The sequence below is a fragment of the Antennarius striatus genome, chromosome 6 (genome assembly GCF_040054535.1).
Source record: "Antennarius striatus isolate MH-2024 chromosome 6, ASM4005453v1, whole genome shotgun sequence".
In the NCBI taxonomy this organism is placed as follows: Eukaryota; Metazoa; Chordata; class Actinopteri; order Lophiiformes; family Antennariidae; genus Antennarius; species Antennarius striatus.
In genome coordinates, this window is record NC_090781.1 from 13,871,099 (window position 1) to 13,890,414 (window position 19,316).

Sequence of the window (19,316 nt, forward strand, 5' to 3'; positions counted from 1 at the left end):
CAGTACTATTGTATTTTAGTGCAAAGTTGTGTGGTCAATTGCACCCTGAATGCAGTGTAGTGTAATTTATATCTTGGGGATACTTAGAGTCTAGAGCAGTGGTTCTTAACCTGGGTTCGATCGAACCCTAGGGGCTCAGTGAGTCGGTCTCAGGGGTTCGGCGTAGACGGAGGTCAAGACAAAACACCAGACACATACACGAATCACTGTGTACGTTTGACACATCGTGCCCCCCCTTAGCCATCACTGGCTGCAGGTGATCACGCTACATTGATTAGCCTACCTGTGCTACAGAGGATTTTGCGCACTCAGTAGTCGATATGGTACGTCATCTGAATGCTTTCTTAATATTTTAATTCATAGTAACTATGTTGAGCAAAAAAAGAAAGTGGTACTGTATAACGGAACATGATTGGAGTTAGTGTTCTGCATGATTTGCAATGTTAAGTTGAGCAACTCTAGTCTGGCACTGGCAAAAATAAAGGAACACTTCCTTAAACTGCATGGAAAACAAAAGTAACAGACTTTGCTGTGAAAATGACATCAGAGTAGCACTTGCCAAGGTGAAGCCACACATATCTGAACTGGTCTCTCAGTAACAACAGCAGAAGTCACACTGATTTGTACGTAGGTCATTTCATGTGAGTTCATACACTGTCTTGGTTTTGTTCTTTGAAAAAGGTGACACTAATGCACAATTCATTAATTACACCAGTAAAAAATATATGTCTTAAATTTGAGAATTTTTTTTTTAGTACTACTGGGTTCGGTGAGTGAGCATATGAAACCGGCAGAGTTCTGTACCTCCAACAAGGTTAAGAACCACTGATCTAGAGACAGTGGTCAGAGAAACTCTAATCTATTTTGGTACGGTAGCTACTTTGTTCTCCATGTAATTTGGACGGTGTAACCATCTGAGGAGTCTAAGCTCCTTAATACCACCAGTTCTGGATGAGTTGCTCCATGGGCAAAAGAATAAAGTACAGTTGGACAGGGAAGCTTTCATGTGTAAATATGCATGAGAGTTAAGGAATGCCCTGGTTTAACAAAGGTTAACTGATTCACAGATGTGATGAATAATTACATTTAAATCTGCCATGACACTTTTTTTAAAAAAAATTGGTGTTCTGAAACTAGAAAACCCTATCTTGCCAAATATTTTCTTGCCAAAACTAAAGTTTTGTGAGGATGCGCAAAAAGATGACTAAATCTGAAAAGTTACATTCGAATCTACCCGTACTTAGAAAAGAGGGTCAGGAAGATGGAACACATCGAAGAGATCCCGGAGATGCGAGAAGCCTTTATGGGACAGCAGGTGACAATCACCTCAGATGAACGGACACCTGAACGCAACGGTCTGCCTTTGTCCCAGCAGTCTGGGCACACCACACGGTGAGGATGTAACGGTGCGTCATCACAGTGCGTCATCACTGACCGTGGCAGGTTTAACTTACTGTGATGTAAGAATTTGGTTCTTTCTTTGGCTGCTATGTTAAAATAAATAGGGGCCTTTAATATTCATGCAAAAGAAATTGCAAGATGTCACTAATTGTGCTAAGAAATGTCCACATATTTGAATTCCCTCGAGGTAGATGATCCACTGATTGTGAAAATATTTGGCTCATTCATTGATAATGAGAATCATGGTAAAATATTACAAATACAAATATCCTGAATTTTATTGCGTGATAATTTTGTTTAAAAAAATTTAAGAGCCATAAATCCAATTTGGGGACTGTTGTGGTAGATTAACACAACGGTAAGTTCCGATACACAAAACCATACTGATAAGCACATCGAAGCGGATGAATATTAGTCTTTGTTAAAAATAATTGAAGTTATTTAAATGATTGTAATGCATACAATATTATCATATTTTTCGCAATAATTAGACATTTTGAGCGGATACTGACATTAAAGCCTCGATTTGAGATGGGAGCAGCTGATTCGTCGGAGAGGCGGGTTGAAATACGAGTGGAAGCCATCTTGATCGGTTGGTTGACGAGACTTTTTCGTAGTCAGCTCAAATTGAGTAACGCTACATTTTACACCGCACAGAGAATCCGTTTTATCTATCCAAGGTAAAGTCAGATGCATCTTATTATTACTATTCAGCGCTAGCTTGTATTGTTAACCAGATGCTTCATTGTTTTGTTGCGACTACTACTAATACCGAAAACTCTTATCTCGCCAATGTTAGCCATTTTATATTAGCTTGCTAGTAGCGCTAGCTCGGCAGCCCCTTCGGCTAAGCTAATGTCAGTTAATAAACATTTATTTTGATTAACTTAATGTTTCTTGTAAGGTAACATTAGGGTGGGTTAATCAGTTGAATTATTGACACAGAATGGAGTAAATTATGCAGAATCCGGTATCACAATGTTGATTACTGAAACGGCACAAATAGTCATAAAGCTAAATGTTCATGTGCTAGTGAAGCAGACGTCGGTGGCTAACAGTGGCTAAGTTAGCTCCGTTCCTTTCGGTTAAATTGATTAAAGTATTTTAAAATGCCAACGCGCTGTCTTGTATTTGTGTTTTTCTATGAGACCTATGAGATTATAGACTCTGGATTGACTCGTTTTGACTAGTTTGAAGAGGCACATAATGACTTTCTACGTTGTTAGCAAGCGTCAACTAACTAACTTGTCACCCACATCTATGTCGGCTAACTTTTACGCCGAGCCAGTTGTCTAACGTCAACGCATTGAATAATTGACATCGTGGGTTTTCGACCTTCACAATGCTACATTTTACTTGTGAATTGGCATTAAACTGTTATTTTTTTGCACTGAATACAGCTTCTAACATTTTTGTTTTGTGTTTTCAGGGTTGGAAATACGACGAAAGGACGCGGCACCTAGTTTTTGCTGCACAAGGTGGCCGCGGAGACAGTCTGCTAACACTGGAAAACTAGCTCAGCTTTCCAGGTGTATGCTTTTCCAAATAATAATGGTAGATTGTATCTACAAGCCCTAATTTATTAAAGAATTCAATGCTCCTAAGTCTTCTAAAAAATATAGAGGAGTTGTTTTTCTTTTTTTTTTTTTACACAAAGGAACCTGCTTATACAAGAGATTTGGAAAATTTAGTCTCAAGAGGGAAGGACACTCTCAAGTTTTGAGTGGTCCCAAAGGGTTGGACTGTCCCCCATCAGAGGTTTTATTGCTCCTACAACAGAAAGCTCAGACAACCTGAAGATGAGTACAACCAGGACAGAGAACCCAGTTATTTTGGGCTTGTCCAACCAGAATGGACAACTGAGAGGCTCTGTGAAGCCTGCTGGAGCACCAGGTGGTGGTGGTGGTGGTGGCGGCGGCGGAGGTTCTCAACAGCATCAGCTTAACCAGATGAAAAGCGCAATCAACAATGGAAGTTCCCAGTCGGCTCCAACAACCAATGCTGTCATCAAGTAATTTGATTGTAGATATGCATGAATTTGGACTTGATGTATTTTTTTTTATATTCGCACGATTATTTGTGTTAATCCTTCTGTTATGATATGTAATGACAGTAATATTTCACAGGCCTGGAGATGACTGGAAGAAAAATTTGAAATTGCCCCCAAAAGACATGAGGATGAAAACTTCGGTTGGTACAGTATATTTCTTTTGTGCAGAAACTTCCTCAGTTTAGTAGTATAAAAAATAAAAAAAGCCATTGTCACTTTGAAGCAAACACTTTCTTATATAGTTTGTCTTTGTGAATTCTACCCTTTCATCCCTTTGAACTCAAATCTATCCGTGTAACCAATTATTTTTTTCAAATGTTTGCCAAATACATATGTATTATTACAGGATGTGACTGCAACAAAGGGCAATGAGTTTGAAGATTACTGCCTAAAGAGGGAGCTGCTTATGGGAATATTTGAGATGGGCTGGGAAAAGCCATCTCCAATCCAGGTACATTCTGACATAACTTGGTTTCAACTGAGATGTTTACAAGTTGAATTTGGGAAATGTGCAGTGTTTACTATGACAACGAAATGAAACACAAAATGTCACTTTTTTTGCTTAACAAAAACACGAGTGGACACCTTCCAGCTTGTTTATCTTGATTAACTTAAATTGACAATAAACTTCATTTAAGAAAGAGGCTTTATTAGTGCCATAGACAACAAAATTGCATTGATAGGGACGAGGGTTAGCCCTGAGCCGCTGCAACTGGACTGTTCTGCTGCAGTGGATCAACATGATGTTCCTAACAAGTACAGGTTGATGGCAGAAGGATATGATTTCCTCTCCCAGAGCTTGGTGTTTTAAATCAGGTGTACGGAACCCTTTCTAGCCCACTGGCCTCCGCTAACTCCCTCCCTAGTAACTCCCTCTGCTGGGCATACCAGTGGTGGTGGTGGGATTTACGGCAGGATACCCCCCTCACACACACACAAAATCATATTGAGAAAAAAATATTAGGTTAATATTAAGTTAAAATGTCTTCTAGTCTAAGTAAAACTTACAAGTAAACATTAAATAATACCAAGAATCACATTTATTAAAATCAAAGTGTCCAGGTCAGTGGTTCTTAACCTTGTTGGAGGTACCCAACCCTGCCGGTTTCTTATGCTCACTCACCGAACCCTTCTTTAGTAAATACATTTTTTGTTATTTTCAAATTTAAGACATAAGTATATGTTTTACTTGTGTATTTAATTAATTGTGCATTAATGTCACCTTTTTCAAAGAACAAAACCAAGACAGTGCATGAACTCACATGAAACGTACACAGTAATTTGTGTTTGTTCGGCAAAAACGCATCATGTCGGGTGTTTTGGCTTGACCTCAGTCTCTGCCGAACCCCTGAGAGCGACTCACCAAACCCCTAGGGTTCGATCGAACCCAGGTTAAGAACCACTGCTCCATGTCAAAGTTGAAATGTCTTCTAGTCCAAGTAAAACTTACAAGTAAACATTGAGTAATATTTTGTATGACTGTCTTCACATAGTGAATGCAAGTTTTCAATTGTTGAATATCACATTTATACCTGCATAAGGTAGGATAGAAATATAGTTAAGCTTGAACTGTTGACTTTAGTGTAATTTTGTAGGTAAACTGAACAGAAGATTTTGCCTTCGGAATGCACCAGAATGCAGGAAAAAAAAAACCCATTTTCTAAAAAATTTCCCGAGGGACCGCCCCTGTGGGGGGGGGGGGTGCCCCCCCCCGCTGTGGTGCTGTCTTGGACACAGAATCTGGCTTTTTGTGGCTTACTCAATTATTTTACACTGAGCCACAATGGCTTAGTCACACTACCTCCTAGTGCAAGCCCTCTGTTATACAGGGTCAGCTCGGCTATGAGCTTCACTATACTACCTAATTATAAAAATCATGGCTGCAGCAAAGAGTGAATTAATTTTCTTTGGTATATTTTAATTACGTTAAATATTATTAAGTGTCTTGTAATGTTTTACTACCTATGTACATATATTTACTACCAATAACTAGAACCATGTACCCCTCCATTGACTTTTGACTTTTCATTTATATGAACATTTTCTTGTACCAAAATTGTTTCCATTTCACTTCCAGCAACCCTTCATCCCTTTAAAACACACAGTGTAGAACCCCAAAAATAATTTTAAGAATAATCTGTTTGGGTAGTGTGTAGACTTTGTCATCTGCCACATTAAAATCACTTTACTGATTTTGTGAAGGTCCGGGTTTTGTTGTCAAAAGTCCTCTGCCATGAGGAAGTAGTTTCTTGGGTTATTCTTGGTTTACTTGACATTTAGAAAGATTGTATTTCCAAGTAACGTTTTCAGAAGTTTGTGCGATGGGTTTGACAACATGAATTCCCCACCCTCTCCAAGCACATCAAAGGGTGCCCATTACCTATTTACTGGTTCACCAGTTGGCCTGCCAGACCATTTGTGTATGGTATTCACCTAGACAATCCAGGAAAAAGAATTATATTTCGAGAGACCTGTAATCATGTTTAGCATGTAGACTCAAATGTTAATTTGTCGCTACTTTTTGTTCAGGAGGAAAGCATTCCCATTGCACTGTCAGGAAGGGATATCTTGGCCAGAGCCAAGAATGGCACGGGAAAGAGTGGAGCCTACCTCATTCCCTTACTTGAACGTATTGACCTGAAGAGGGACTGCATACAAGGTAATCATTTTATGTCATTTGCTGGGAGTGACCTCACATTTTGCACTGTATTGTCAAAATCTTCTGGAGGATTAGAAACTTCTGGCACTAAATGTAAGTTGTAACTGTCATGCAAAGATACAAGCGTACATGAATCAGATCCACTGGACGGAACTATTTTAAGATAAACAGAGGCGGACTAGACAACTGCCCCGAGTCAAAACTTGAAATTATCCTTGGAAATAATGGATGCCATGTCGGTCAGGTGAATGAAAAGTGTACCCATCCAACTTATCATTCACAGCTTGCATTTGTTATGGTATTGGGGGGGCATACAAGGACAAGTCATAAGTAACCTGTGCATTCATAGAGGCATTGTTGTTAATGCTGAATATTACATAAATTGTTTTAGCAGGGGAAAAATATTCAACCCCATTTTTTGGGTGCTTGGTGGTCCCTGATAAGAGTACGTAATCAAAATTAAACAATATTTTGGAGCAAGTTTTATTTTAACAATCATTAACCATAAAAGGTCAGATGATGATCAAACAAGGAATACAGTACACAGTTGTTAAAAAAAACCAACTCCAGTTTTTTCTTCAATCAGCATCTCTACATGCATCGTAGTCATTCCATTCAAATATCTGTGATCACCTGAATCAAATCTTACTTACCAAGGACAAGTATAAAAGTCACTGCATCACTCTTCTGCAATGGGACCATCTGGATGGTCAACTCTAGTAGTGCTAGTAATACCTCAAAATTTATTGGAATCAAAAGCAATTATCTTATCAAAAGAGCTAGTTTTGAGTGAGGAAATAAAGAGTTCATTTCAGGCTTTACTGACTGATAAAGCAGCTGCTTTTTCTTTATTTTTTTAATTTAGTATATTGTAGTAATCCCCGAAGGGAAATTAAGAGCATGCTCTTTACAACTTTAATTTTAAACTGCTGTTCATAAGAGCAAGATAATGCAGCAGACACTGGGGAACACAAAGCTACAGACAGAGTGAAAATGATACCACAATGATCGCGTACTCATTTGAATGTCACTCAACAACCGTAGGATGACGTCACATGACCTACAGAATGAATAGCAAATTGCAGCTGGGGTGAAGTGCATGACTTTTTTCCCTGAAGGACAGGGCTGAAGTTGTATGAAGTTGGAAAAAAGCCCTTCATTGATGCAAAGAGAGGAAAAGCCAAGCTGAGGCTTGCAAACACAACAAGGATTAGATGGTAGGGGACTGGAGTAAGGTCATCTTCTCTGATAAGTCAAATTTTCGACAACTGTCAACACCTAGTCGTTGGATGGTTAGATGGAGAACTGGAAAGGACCACAAGCGACCGTGTCTCCCACACACTAATGTTTGGAGGATGGGTGTTGGTCTGAAGGAAGGGACTTCAACATTGCTAGAATGGGAAGGATTTTAAGACACAATTTTATCCGGAAGGAAAATATGCTTCTGCTTTGACAATCGACACACTTGCACCCCAGGGAGAATCTCTGGAATGTGATCAAGAGGAAGATAAATGGTCACAAGTCATCAAACAAAGCTGATTTGCTTGAATTTTTGCACCATGAGTGGCATACAATCACCCGACAGCAAAGTGAAACACCAGTGGAGAGTGTTATTTAAAATCTGTCATTCCACCAAAAACTGTTTTATGAAAGCCAAGTTAAAAGAAAGTAAAACAAAACTTAATTTTTGTCAAACATACCTTTTAAAAAGTAAAACCAAATGAACTGAAAGTTTTGCAATGGTCTTAATTTCCAGAGCTTGTTTTATGTAGCTAACCCTAACAAACATTAACCATAAAAGATGTAGCGATTAATTTTTTATAATTACAAAGCACACTAATATGTATGGAGCCTCAGGAAGCAGTTACTGGTGGGTTTGAAATGGGTGAATCTGCCAGCTTTGTTTCACATGTTGGTACTTGGTAGTCTATGTAATAACGTACAGTACACAGTACCAGGAACTGCTCCAGTTTAGTTGTGAGATTTAGGAGCTTATTTGGGTCACATAAAGCATATAGATTTTATCTTTCTACAGCTAATTCTAGAAAGAATGTTTTTAAATGAATTACTTGAGGTAGTCAAAGTGAAAGATGGTAATCATCCAATCTTGTCAAGTTACCCCACCATACTGGGTAATCTGTTAAAATATGGGGTGTTCTTCACTGGGGTGAGTGTTTAACATCTTCCTCTAGTTCATCGTTTGCCTCTTTTTCCACAGTTATGATTAGATAGACCATCACATAGACAAATGACAGTCATATTGGTCACATGCTATATTTCTCTTCACACTCAAATACAGACACATACACACTCCGACTGACCTTCTCACTGTCACTCTCTTCAAGCTGACTGTCTTGACTGTTGGAAGGAATGAGTTGAACTGCTTGATCTTCTTTCAGCCCATAAAATGTTCTGGCATCCTGTTTCCAGTGAAAAGTGATCTAACAGCTCAATGTTCTCTGAGGCAACAAATAAAACAGATTTAGTAGATGCATAAAAACATGCTCACATCAAGGTGAGCATGTGACACTGCAGGACGCAGGTGTAGCGAGCTCCCAGGTGTTGCAAACAATTTTCAATTTTTACTCTTTTCATCCATGCTGATGCAAACCCTTATTGTTATTTTCGAAATTGCATAGCTGTTTGTTGCTATTTGAATGGAGAAGCAACTTCGGCAACGACTTGTCACCACAACTTTGCCTGCTATGAATAAGAACGCGGACCATGCTAGCACTTTCACTTTTACACCTACTACCTGCGGATTTGGACAATCTGCATTCTGTTTTGATGTCCGACCTAACCTCTACTATTAGCGAACTGAAACGGACGATTGACACTGCTTTTGTACTCATTGCTGTCGCGATTGAAGAATTTACAGCAAAGATTGACTTTTAAGATTTCGTATCATTGATTTGGAGCAACACCTGTCCTCATAAAGTGACCGGGTTGTGTTTCTAGAAAAAGAAATTGAACATCTTTCTGCGGCCAACAAACAACTTATGGATAAAATGGAAGATTTCGAAGCCCGCTCCCACCGCTGGAATCTTCGAATCATTGGCATACCTGAGGGGGCAGAGGAAACTGATCCAGTAGCATATATGTCCAACTTTTTTGTGGATGTACTTGGGACAGATGTGTTCCGGTCGCCACCGCTTCTGGACCTTGCTCATCGCATTGGCCCTAAACCATTGAACCCCAACGCCAAAGGCTAAAGCCGAGGGTTTTCATCGTTCGGTTCCATTACCATCAGGACGAGGACCGAGCCTGGAGCTGGGGGATCGTCAACAAGAAGCAGCTCATTCTTGACGGGTGAAATGTTTACATTTTCCCGGATTTCAACGCCAGCGTTGCCAAGAAGAGTGCTGCTTTCACTAATGTGAGGCGGTGTCTGAAGGAGAAAGGTGTGCACTTCCCCCCTCGTTGTCCTGCAAAACTATGCATCGACCATGGTAATGACAAACCATTTCAATTCGCCTATGGATTCGCAGAGCTGGTATGACAGTAAATTTCCTTCACGAGGAATTAATCTTGGTCCCTCTAAATTTGAGAAAGATCGTCTTTTATGTGAAGTCTACTTATGCTATTTACTGTTGACTGTGTTGAGCCTATGGTGCTGGCACGTTGGATCTCTTCAGCAACAAGCCCTTTTACAGATTCAATTTTTTGTTAGCTTGCTAACGTTGTAAATCACTATGCATTTGTGTTTTCTACACAACATTTCAGCATTTTTGAAAACTGCCACATTGTTAGCTTGCAAACTAGTTTCTAGAACTAAACGACCTCCACATGCTTTTGATTTTCTATGGGACTAAAATTTTTGTTACTTAACCAAGGTGTGGGATCCCTAGTTTGGTAATTTTTTGGTGTTTTTTTTTTTTTTTCAATTGGCTACATTTTGCCGGCTGCCAACGACTTTGTTTAATGAGAATAAAGGTTACAGAGGTGCCTGAGCGCTGTTGTCTAAGTTTTATGTTTGGCTAATGCATTGCTGACCTGTGGCGAGTGTGTTTTTTTGATAAGAGTTGGTTAAAAACACTGGATCATGTGCTCAGAAGATAACTTTTCCTGCAATTCCTCCCGATTGGGGAGTGAGATTTAGGGACTGGGAGAGGGGAGGGAGGGGTTGATATTTGTGTGAATGTTTGATTTTGTTTTTTTTGTTTTGTTTTCCTATTTATCTGTTTTGATTTAAATTGGTTAATGTTTAAGTTATGTGATTACATGGTGGTTGCTCAAAGATTATCATGGTTAGCTGTGGCCCTTTTTTTTAATGTAAACATATACTGCATGCTGTATTTCTGTTTATCATTACAATGGTTCTTCTTTATTTTTCTTGACGTATGGTATGTGTGATTATGTTAAAAATGATTTATCCTTGAGATTCCTGAGCTGGTATATGAAAGGAATGTATAGCCCTGTAAAAGCGAGCTAGAGTGTTCTCTCACTTAAAACAATTGAAGGTAGATGTAGTTTTTCTTCAGGTCACTTAAAACAATTGAAGGTAGATGTAGTTTTTCCTTCAGGAGACTCGCCTGCATGTTAAGGACCAACTTGGAGTAAAACCCCCTTGGGCTCACCTTTATTTTCATTCTAATTTTGATTCCAGGGATAGAGATGCTGCCATCTTAATCAACAAAAATGTACACTTTTCTCATATTGAGGTTATAGCTGATAAGAATGGTAGATATTTAATCGTGGTGTGCTCTATTAACGCCTAATTTGGTGAATATATGTACCCCTAATTATGGTAATGTGGAATTTACTAAGAGTCATTTAATGCAGATTCCATTTATTAATATTGGGTGGAGACCTGGTTTATTTCAGCTAGACAATGCTTTCTATACTCCCTTTCTGCATTACACCAGCATAACTCCGTAGTACAATTCCAGGTGCTCAATGGACCTGCCTGTAGTCCCAGCTTGCCTTTTGATGAAAATGTTTGAACAGTGAATTGGAAAAATGTGGCAAAGTAGACTGGAAATGCTCAAGCAGCTGAAATCCTGCTTTAGAAAAGAAGGTTCAAAATGAACATGAATGAACTTTAACCTAAACAATTGGTCTCATTTCTGAAATGGTTAGTGTTAAGATATATGATCCTGTCCCAACTGAAAATGTGTTGATGGCATCAAATTTTAAATTAAGAGATGATTTTCAAAACCTGAATTCATTAATGATTGAAACGTTGTAAATCACTATACATTTGTTTTCTACACAGCATTTCAGCATTTTTGAAAACTGCCACATACAACACTTAACCTGCCTGTTATGTTCCACACAGGACCTCTAAATGCATAAGTGATTTATTGGTTTATAAAGATTTGTTTTAAGGTCCATCAAAAAGTTGGTTAATAATTTGCTTCTGTTTTACAGCTGTGGTTATAGTCCCCACCAGAGAACTGGCCCTGCAAGTAAGCCAAATATGTATTCAGGTCAGCAAACACATGGGTGGAGTGAAGGTAATGGCAACCACAGGTGGAACTAACCTACGTGATGACATCATGAGACTTGATGAAACAGGTAAGTTCAGTTTACACAAATCCTTCCTCTTGATGTTCTACGATATATCTGAATGACAATACTTGCAAGAGCTATAGACTTTAAAAAAGTATGGAATAAAGCACATGCATGTTTACACTGTATGCAGCATGTGCTAGGTAAAAATAGTAACCACACTGCAAAGAAATTGGGTTAACAGATGGTAGAAGTAGTTGTCGGATAGTCCAGAGAATTATTGATACCCATCTAATATATTGACCCAGAACATTGCTCCATTTTTATTGTTAGTTCGTAAAAAATTATATAAGCAAGAGTGAGCTGGACGAGTGTTGGTTTTATTAGCACATTTTGAAGGATTCAGAAAATTGTCTAATTGTCAACGAAATTCTAGAAAAAGATTACGCCCAATTATTGCATACCTCAAACATCCACGTCTCTTGCTTACAATGGACTGTTTTGTTTTTGCTGAAACATTTAGCTAAATTGTAAAAGTTTTGCGATTTAAATAATCAGGCAAGTGATGACACTACTACTGTATTATCAAGTGCATATCTGGTATTGAAATTTTTCGCAATGCTTAAATTAACAGTCCATGTGATCATTGCCACACCTGGGAGAATTCTAGACCTCATCAAGAAAGGAGTTGCCAAAGTCAACCAAGTGCAGATGATTGTTTTGGATGAAGTAAGTAATTTTTATAACTATTTCATTTGACTTATGCATATTTTAATTTTCCGATTATAAAAATTACTGACAATATATGGTATTCTAAACTCACTGAATGGAATAGAATGGAGTGTCCTGTATTGATGCATTTAACCTTACTGAAAGTCATTTAAGAGTGTGAATTACTGGTGGAAAAGCTTTTCAATTTCTTTCCTCACATGACCCTCTGCCAACAGGCTGACAAACTCCTGTCTCAGGACTTTGTGGTTATGATGGAAGAGATACTGGGCTTCCTGGCTAAACAGAGGCAGATTTTGCTTTATTCTGCAACCTTCCCACTCAGTGTGCAGAAGTTCATGGTAAACGTCTCGCTTGATTATTGTGATAAAAATACAAGTCCTCATTTGTTGCACAACTTGATAAACTTGTTTTCTTACTCTTCTTGCTTTTTAGACAGCACATCTACAAAAACCATATGAAATCAATCTGATGGAGGAGCTTACACTGAAGGGTGTGACTCAGTATTATGCATATGTAACTGAAAGGCAAAAAGTCCATTGCCTTAACACTTTGTTTTCCAGGGTAAGTGTTGCTACTCTGCACTTTCTGATAGTGACGTATTTTGAGAAGTTGGCAGTAGCATGAGATTTTCAGTTTAACCGTCTCAGAATGTATGGTAAAGCTCATTTTTATTTTAAAATGAGTGCTTTACTAGATGTGGCAATGAAAACGGGAAGAAGCTTAATTATGCTGCAGGGAAATCATAAAACCTGTAGTGGATTAAAAGTTGATCATTTGAAAATAAAAAATAAAACTTGTTTTGACAATTAGAAGGAAATAAAAGGGCTGAGGGGACGATTTGGTGTAGCTCCCCTGTCAGTATCATACTTCTACACTAGTGTAGTGATAAACTCATTCCCTCTAGGTGGCAGCAGTACTGTTTTTGGATGAGAGATCCATTGCATGTGTCGTGGACATTTGGGGAGTAAAGTGTTTCGGACGTGAAAAAATATTGAGCTTCAAATCCCTTTCACTGTAGCTTCTCAACCCCAGAGAGCTGTCGTGGAGCTCACTGGATTCGCTACAGCTGCAACGGCAAAAAAGCATATTTGTCAAATGAAGAGGTTGAACATAGTTTTATATTCATGAACTCGCTGCCATTGACATCTATAGACGTCAGTTACGTTTTCAACTAGGAGGGCTGGGGGATAGTCTGGAGCTTGTCAGTTAAAATCAGGCTTCTAATCATAGAATTTAGCATAATGACGACTGATCCAGTTACGGACCAGAGGAGGGCGAATCAGAGGAAGATGGAGAAGTTGTGGCAAGCACGGTGTTGTTCTAAGCAAAGCAGTTTGCAATTAAACAAGAACAGAAAGATAATGCCGGTAAATGTCTGCCGATAGAGATGAATTGCTACAAAACCCTGGCAGCGTATGAGTAAATAAGTTACAGTAGTTTTGTTGCTTTGGAAGGGAACCTGTCAAGATGTTCTGAAGTGTCGCTCATGCAAAAAAATAGTAGTGTGAAAGTCAGAACTTTTTTTTTCTGGACCATATATGCAATCTTAATTTGAAATAATGCAACTAAGATTTAAGCAATGTGCTGTTTTTAAATGACACTAAAATGCTAGAAACTGTCCACATAAAGAATTATAACATGCTTATTTCCTCCTTGCTTTCTCTCTTCAGCTCCAGATCAACCAGTCAATAATCTTCTGCAACTCCTCTCAGAGAGTGGAACTTCTTGCCAAGAAGATCTCCCAGCTTGGTTATTCATGTTTCTACATTCATGCCAAGATGAGACAGGTTTGTCCCATATAGTGCTTCTCATCGTTGTAACACAAAATCCACTCCATTCGAGCGTTACACAACATGCTGCTGTGTTTTCATGTTGCTTAGATTCCTCCTTGTGAATAAATGTAGCATCTAACTGCACTTTTCTCCGTCTTGCTATTCAGGAGCATCGCAACCGTGTGTTTCATGACTTCAGAAATGGCCTCTGCAGGAATCTTGTCTGCACTGGTGAGTGGTGGGGCCACTGGCATGTGTATCTGTTACATTAACAAACACAACAAATCTTAAAATGATCATTTTACGAGCAGAAACCATATTGACTGATTACCTCCAGACTTGCTTTGCCACAAGTGAGCCATTGTCTTTGTAAAATCTCATAGTAGATTACAAAACAGTCACAATTGGACCTATAGTTAGAATTTGAGACGCAGCCTTATTTGTGATCAATTTACTAAAAGGTATCCAAACAAAGTTAACTCTGATCCTTGGATATGCTTTTCTGCAAATAATTTCAGTTCATGTATAAAAGTGATGACTGATCAGGATCAAGCTGTTTAGTCATGTTGCACTCCCAACAGCCTGTAGTGTCTGCACCATGTTTACTGCACCAACAAAGACAAAGCCTTTCACAAAGACTTTGTTGCAATAAAGTCCTTTTGGCAAGAAAGTCTTTTAATGCAAAACAGTTTTTTTGTCTTGCTAGCATTGTGACCGCTTGCATAGAACTGTACAAAGTAGAGACAAAAGCAATCTTTCATGTGTACTTCTTAAGTTAGTGATTAAAACAACTGTTAATGTTTAAATCTTTTTTTCAGTTTCTAGGGGCTGGTTGAAAAAATAACTTAAAAGTCTGTTTGATTTTTCATTTTTCGTTTGTGCCTTAGACCTTTTCACAAGAGGAATTGACATTCAAGCTGTGAATGTTGTAATCAACTTTGACTTTCCCAAGCTGGGAGAAACATACCTTCATCGCATTGGTAGATCTGGTAAGTCCCCGTTTCCTTTAGTGGTTTTTTATCAGCAACCTCTTGTGTAAAAAATAGGCTCAAGATCTTCAGTGATAAAACAATAAAAATCTGTCTTTATTATGCAGGCCGCTTCGGGCACTTGGGTCTCGCCATCAACCTCATCACTTACGATGACCGGTTTAACCTGAAAGGTATCGAGGAGCAGCTTGGAACAGAGATCAAGCCGATCCCTGGCATCATTGACAAGAGCCTATATGTGGCAGAGTACCATAGTGAGAGTGGTGAAGAAGTCAAGCCATGAGCCAGTAAGTACTTACAGGCCACATTACCCTTTTTGGATCTTTTTTCACAATTGTTATTTGGATCTTTGAATGACAATGAATGGACAGTCTACCTGGGCCCAGTAGGTTTTTATGAAACTATTTTACTCGACTCATGACTTTTACAGATTGTACATGTCAATTGCAAATTTAGGGAGACTTATATTAAACAGGCCAGACTGTTTTTTGCAGTTGCTATGTTCTAATCTAATTGTTGCTTGAATTGTTAGCTGATCTGATCTAATTTTATTTCTCCTTTCTCTACAGATCAGTCCATCCTTCATTCCCCTTTGTACCTTTTTTCACCCCCCTGTTTTGGATTTCATTTTGTACAGTTTCTGTCTTTATTTTTTGATGCCACCATAAGGAATGTGTATTTTGATGGACACATTGTGGATGAACTCATTTGCCCTTCTGCAGAGCTCTGTGCTGCAATACCATACACTGAAGATGTTAGATCTGGGAGGAAAGTATGGGACCAAGTTGAAAATATATCAGTGCACATGGTGATGACACATATCCAACAGTGACACAAAGCCAGCGCCAACAGACCGATATACGACAGCCTCCTCTCTCTATTCTTTGTTTTGGAAGTTTTACCCAATTTATATCAAGTGCCTTAACAAGCAGTTCAACTCATTTCGAAAGTAATAATTCTTCATTATCCGCCATCATACTCACTTCATACCACACATTCATTGTCACCTAATTGAGAAATGGTAACTAAGTTAATGTTAGACCACAAAGCTGAATTCATGACTGTTTTTGGTTGGTTCATCCTTTTGGAGGCAATGGAGATCTTTGGGAGGGAGGATGGTCTGCATCTCTTTGCTGGCTGAACTTATGTCTAACTGAATGAGGACGAACTTGGATTTTCCACGGACTGAGATGCTGGATATTTTTTCCCCAAGAGACTGCCAGTTCTTGTTGATGTGTATGAGGAAGCTTTTGCTTCCAAAAGACCCAGACACTTCCTTCTGTCTTCAGCATCAAAACACTAAAATGTACGAGCAGCCACTCAACACCATGAGCCATGAGGATTCCTGTTTCGGTGGAGTTGATTAGTAGGAATGCTTTTTTTCTTTGTCCTGTGTTTCACTTTCCTATGGATGGCCATATTTAATTCTGCAAGACGTGCATCCGACATGTGGGTTGCACCTTACACCTTGTGTATATACCTTCATTTTAAGATTGTTTTAAACAAGTTCAAAAGGCTGGCTGACAAACTGAAAAAGCTGTTTATCCCCCCCTCTCTTGCTAGCACTGGAGACTATTTCCTTATTTGTCAGTATATTTGATCTGTACTATTGGCCTGTGAATTTATTTATAATTTTAGAAATTGCTGAATTTATTAGAATCTAAAACATTTAAATGACCATGTGCATGAAATGTTCTTGGAGGAAGACTTCATCAGTAACAATAATTTAGCCCCTCCAAATTTGAAAGCCTGTGCAATTCTAGAAAGCTGCACTTAAACTGAGATCGTTTAAATATTGCCCCTATTCTTTTGCTACCAGTGTTCAGTCTAGACAGATGACTTTGTTAAGCTTGTGCATTGGAAAAATTAATTCTTTGTTGTCACCAGCCTTAACTTGTGAGACATTCTCTCGGACTTCTACTTATAGAGAATGTTGTAGAAAAAGGAAATAATATTCTATCATGTAGTACTACTTGCTGCAGTGCAGCTGAATTGGCAAGAGAATTTGTTTTCTGGGGGAGGCATAAGCTGTTACGTCTATCTACGGGCTCTTTGAATGCCGCAACATTATTTCGCAACTGTTGGGGAGTAGATATATTTTCTCCTTGTAGACTGGAGCTCAGTGCATCAAAATTAACCATCTGACCTAAAATTTAGCAAGAAGTTATTCTCTATTTGGGGTGACTTGACCTTAGTAAATCCATCTAACAAAAGGTGCCTCATGAATTAAAAAAACGTAGCAGGTTGGGCTGCACTTAAACAGATGGGTTCACGCAGTAACATTGACAGCACTGCTTTTTGTTCACCCATATTGCCTAATTAGAGAAGTAAAGGGCAGTGCAGAACTTTGACATAAATGTCTTGGAGGGGAAATGGGCACTAAGGATTACAAAATGATTCGTTGGACTGTTAAAGAAATGACTTGGGGTGCAGAGTTAATGATTTAACTCTCTACCCTTTATTGTTTTTGTTTTGGGGATTTGGGTTACACATAATGATAGCCTCAATTTGCATAAAGGTTGTCCGACCTTGTGTTCGGATACAACCTTGTTGCAAATGAGGTTCCCCTTTGTTCTGGCGAGATGCTCTCTTGACTGTTCTTATCAATGAGAATTATTATTGCCCATTTAATTTATTCTTTTTAAAAGTTGTCAATGTGGATCCATTTAATTTTGCCATTTATTTCTCATTGATTTGGACTGTAATTCCTGTTTTCTCAACCTAGTGTCTCCGAATTTCTTGCATATATAATTAGGCTGTTTTGATGGGGGGGTGGGATGGGAGGACCATTTGTTTTAGAAAAAACAAGTAAAAATTTAAAGTATACTTTCGTTGAGCTAACAGGGATCAAACTTTCAGGCACTAGGCAGCTGTCTGGTTTTTTTTTTAATGTCAGCCCACTGGCAGTTATCACCACATCCACTGCCTTCAATCACTTCCTGTGTTGATACTTGTTGATGTGACGTGGCTTTACCTGCTAGTGGCTGCCATCCTAACCTTGAAGACTGAGACAAGAGCATCTTGCCTGTAATTGGATAATTTCTTTAAGTAAATTGTCTCTTTCTTGAAGGTTTTTTTAAAATTGGGGGGGTTAAATTGGCGTTCTTGCTGCCCTGATGCACCTGATTTTCATCCTCTCAATGGTTGTGACAACGCAGGATATCCCCATTGCTGTTGTTAAGGAGGATGGGAGGAGCCCTTGGAGGATTTCTTCAAAGAAGGTGCATCAGTATAATAACTTAGGGGAGGAGGGAGGAACCTTTAAACATTATAAAACAAAAAATTAACCAAAGTAACGGTAATGGTTATAAAATGTTCTGAAAAGTTGCCCTTAAATTTGGAATTTTTTTTTCCTCAAGTCTTCATGTGGACTATACCTAATTTAAAAAAGTTTCCAAATTTAAGTGAGTTTTTTTTTATTTCACAAATTTGATCAAAATTGGCAAAGTTTTCAGTGACTAATTTTACAGTTGACTTGAGTTCAAAGATTGTGATTATTGGGTAAGAAAGTTATGTTCAAAATAAAGGTCACTGAAATTTAATGTGTCTGAAGCCTTTATTTGCCTTGACGACAACTGCTGTGTCCAGTCCATCTGCTCTTACTGCCAATAAGGATGTACTGTAACCTGGTGACGGCTCTCGAAGTACCTTGGATAAATTTCAGTCTCGGACCGTAATCACATTGACAAGTAAGCACAATTATAAAAATGTTTGGGGTTTTTTTTAAAAAAAAAAACACCCTTTAACCAAAATGGCGCCAGGATTTTTATTCCATGTATAGAATTTATTCCCACTTGAACCCACTTTCTAGAAGATTAATGTTTACAATTTATCTTGATATCTTTGTGTACAAAGATATGAAGATATGATATGTATCCTCCGAGCCTGTGCTTCGGAACTAGGGGACCCCCTGCAACAATTTTTCAACCTCAGTCCGGCTGGGGAGGGTCCCGTCACTGTGGAAGACCTGCATTGTCCCTGTACCCAAGAAAGGACGCCCTACTGAGCTCAACGACCACCGACCGGTCGCTCTTACCTCCCACGTAATGAAGACCCTAGAGCGACTGGTCCTGGAGCTCATGCGTTCACAGGTGCATGGTGCTATGGACCCTCTCCAGTTTGCCTATCAGGCCAAGGTTGGGGTTGACGATGCTGTCTTGTACCTCCTCCACCGCATACTCTCCTACCTGGACGCCGGGGGCTGTGCCGTCAGAGTGCTCTTCTTCGACTTTTCGAGTGCCTTCAACACCATCCATCCATTA

General features: G+C 38.9%; 1 protein-coding gene across 1 annotated transcript; it reads left to right on the forward strand.

Annotated features, from left to right (window-relative positions):
• Positions 1–1,949: 1,949 nt before the first annotated feature.
• ddx6 (DEAD (Asp-Glu-Ala-Asp) box helicase 6) lies at positions 1,950–18,596 on the forward strand. Its single transcript, XM_068317289.1, has 14 exons — positions 1,950–2,081; positions 2,831–3,412; positions 3,528–3,591; positions 3,798–3,902; positions 5,981–6,110; positions 11,481–11,627; positions 12,196–12,290; positions 12,509–12,631; positions 12,726–12,854; positions 13,964–14,080; positions 14,233–14,296; positions 14,953–15,054; positions 15,162–15,341; positions 15,624–18,596. Exons 2-13 carry the CDS (start codon positions 3,201–3,203, stop codon positions 15,335–15,337), a joined length of 1,464 nt encoding a protein of 487 aa, XP_068173390.1. The 5' UTR covers positions 1,950–2,081; positions 2,831–3,200; the 3' UTR covers positions 15,338–15,341; positions 15,624–18,596.
• Positions 18,597–19,316: the final 720 nt, after the last annotated feature.

Bases quoted from the DNA above. Each gene is read 5' to 3' on its own strand.
- ddx6 (XM_068317289.1), top strand. From the start codon at position 3,201: ATGAGTACAACCAGGACAGAGAACCCAGTTATTTTGGGCTTGTCCAAC. The intron at 12,291-12,508 runs GTAAGTAATTTT...CTCTGCCAACAG, and splicing joins AGATGATTGTTTTGGATGAA to GCTGACAAACTCCTGTCTCA. The intron at 12,855-13,963 runs GTAAGTGTTGCT...TTCTCTCTTCAG, and splicing joins TTAACACTTTGTTTTCCAGG to CTCCAGATCAACCAGTCAAT.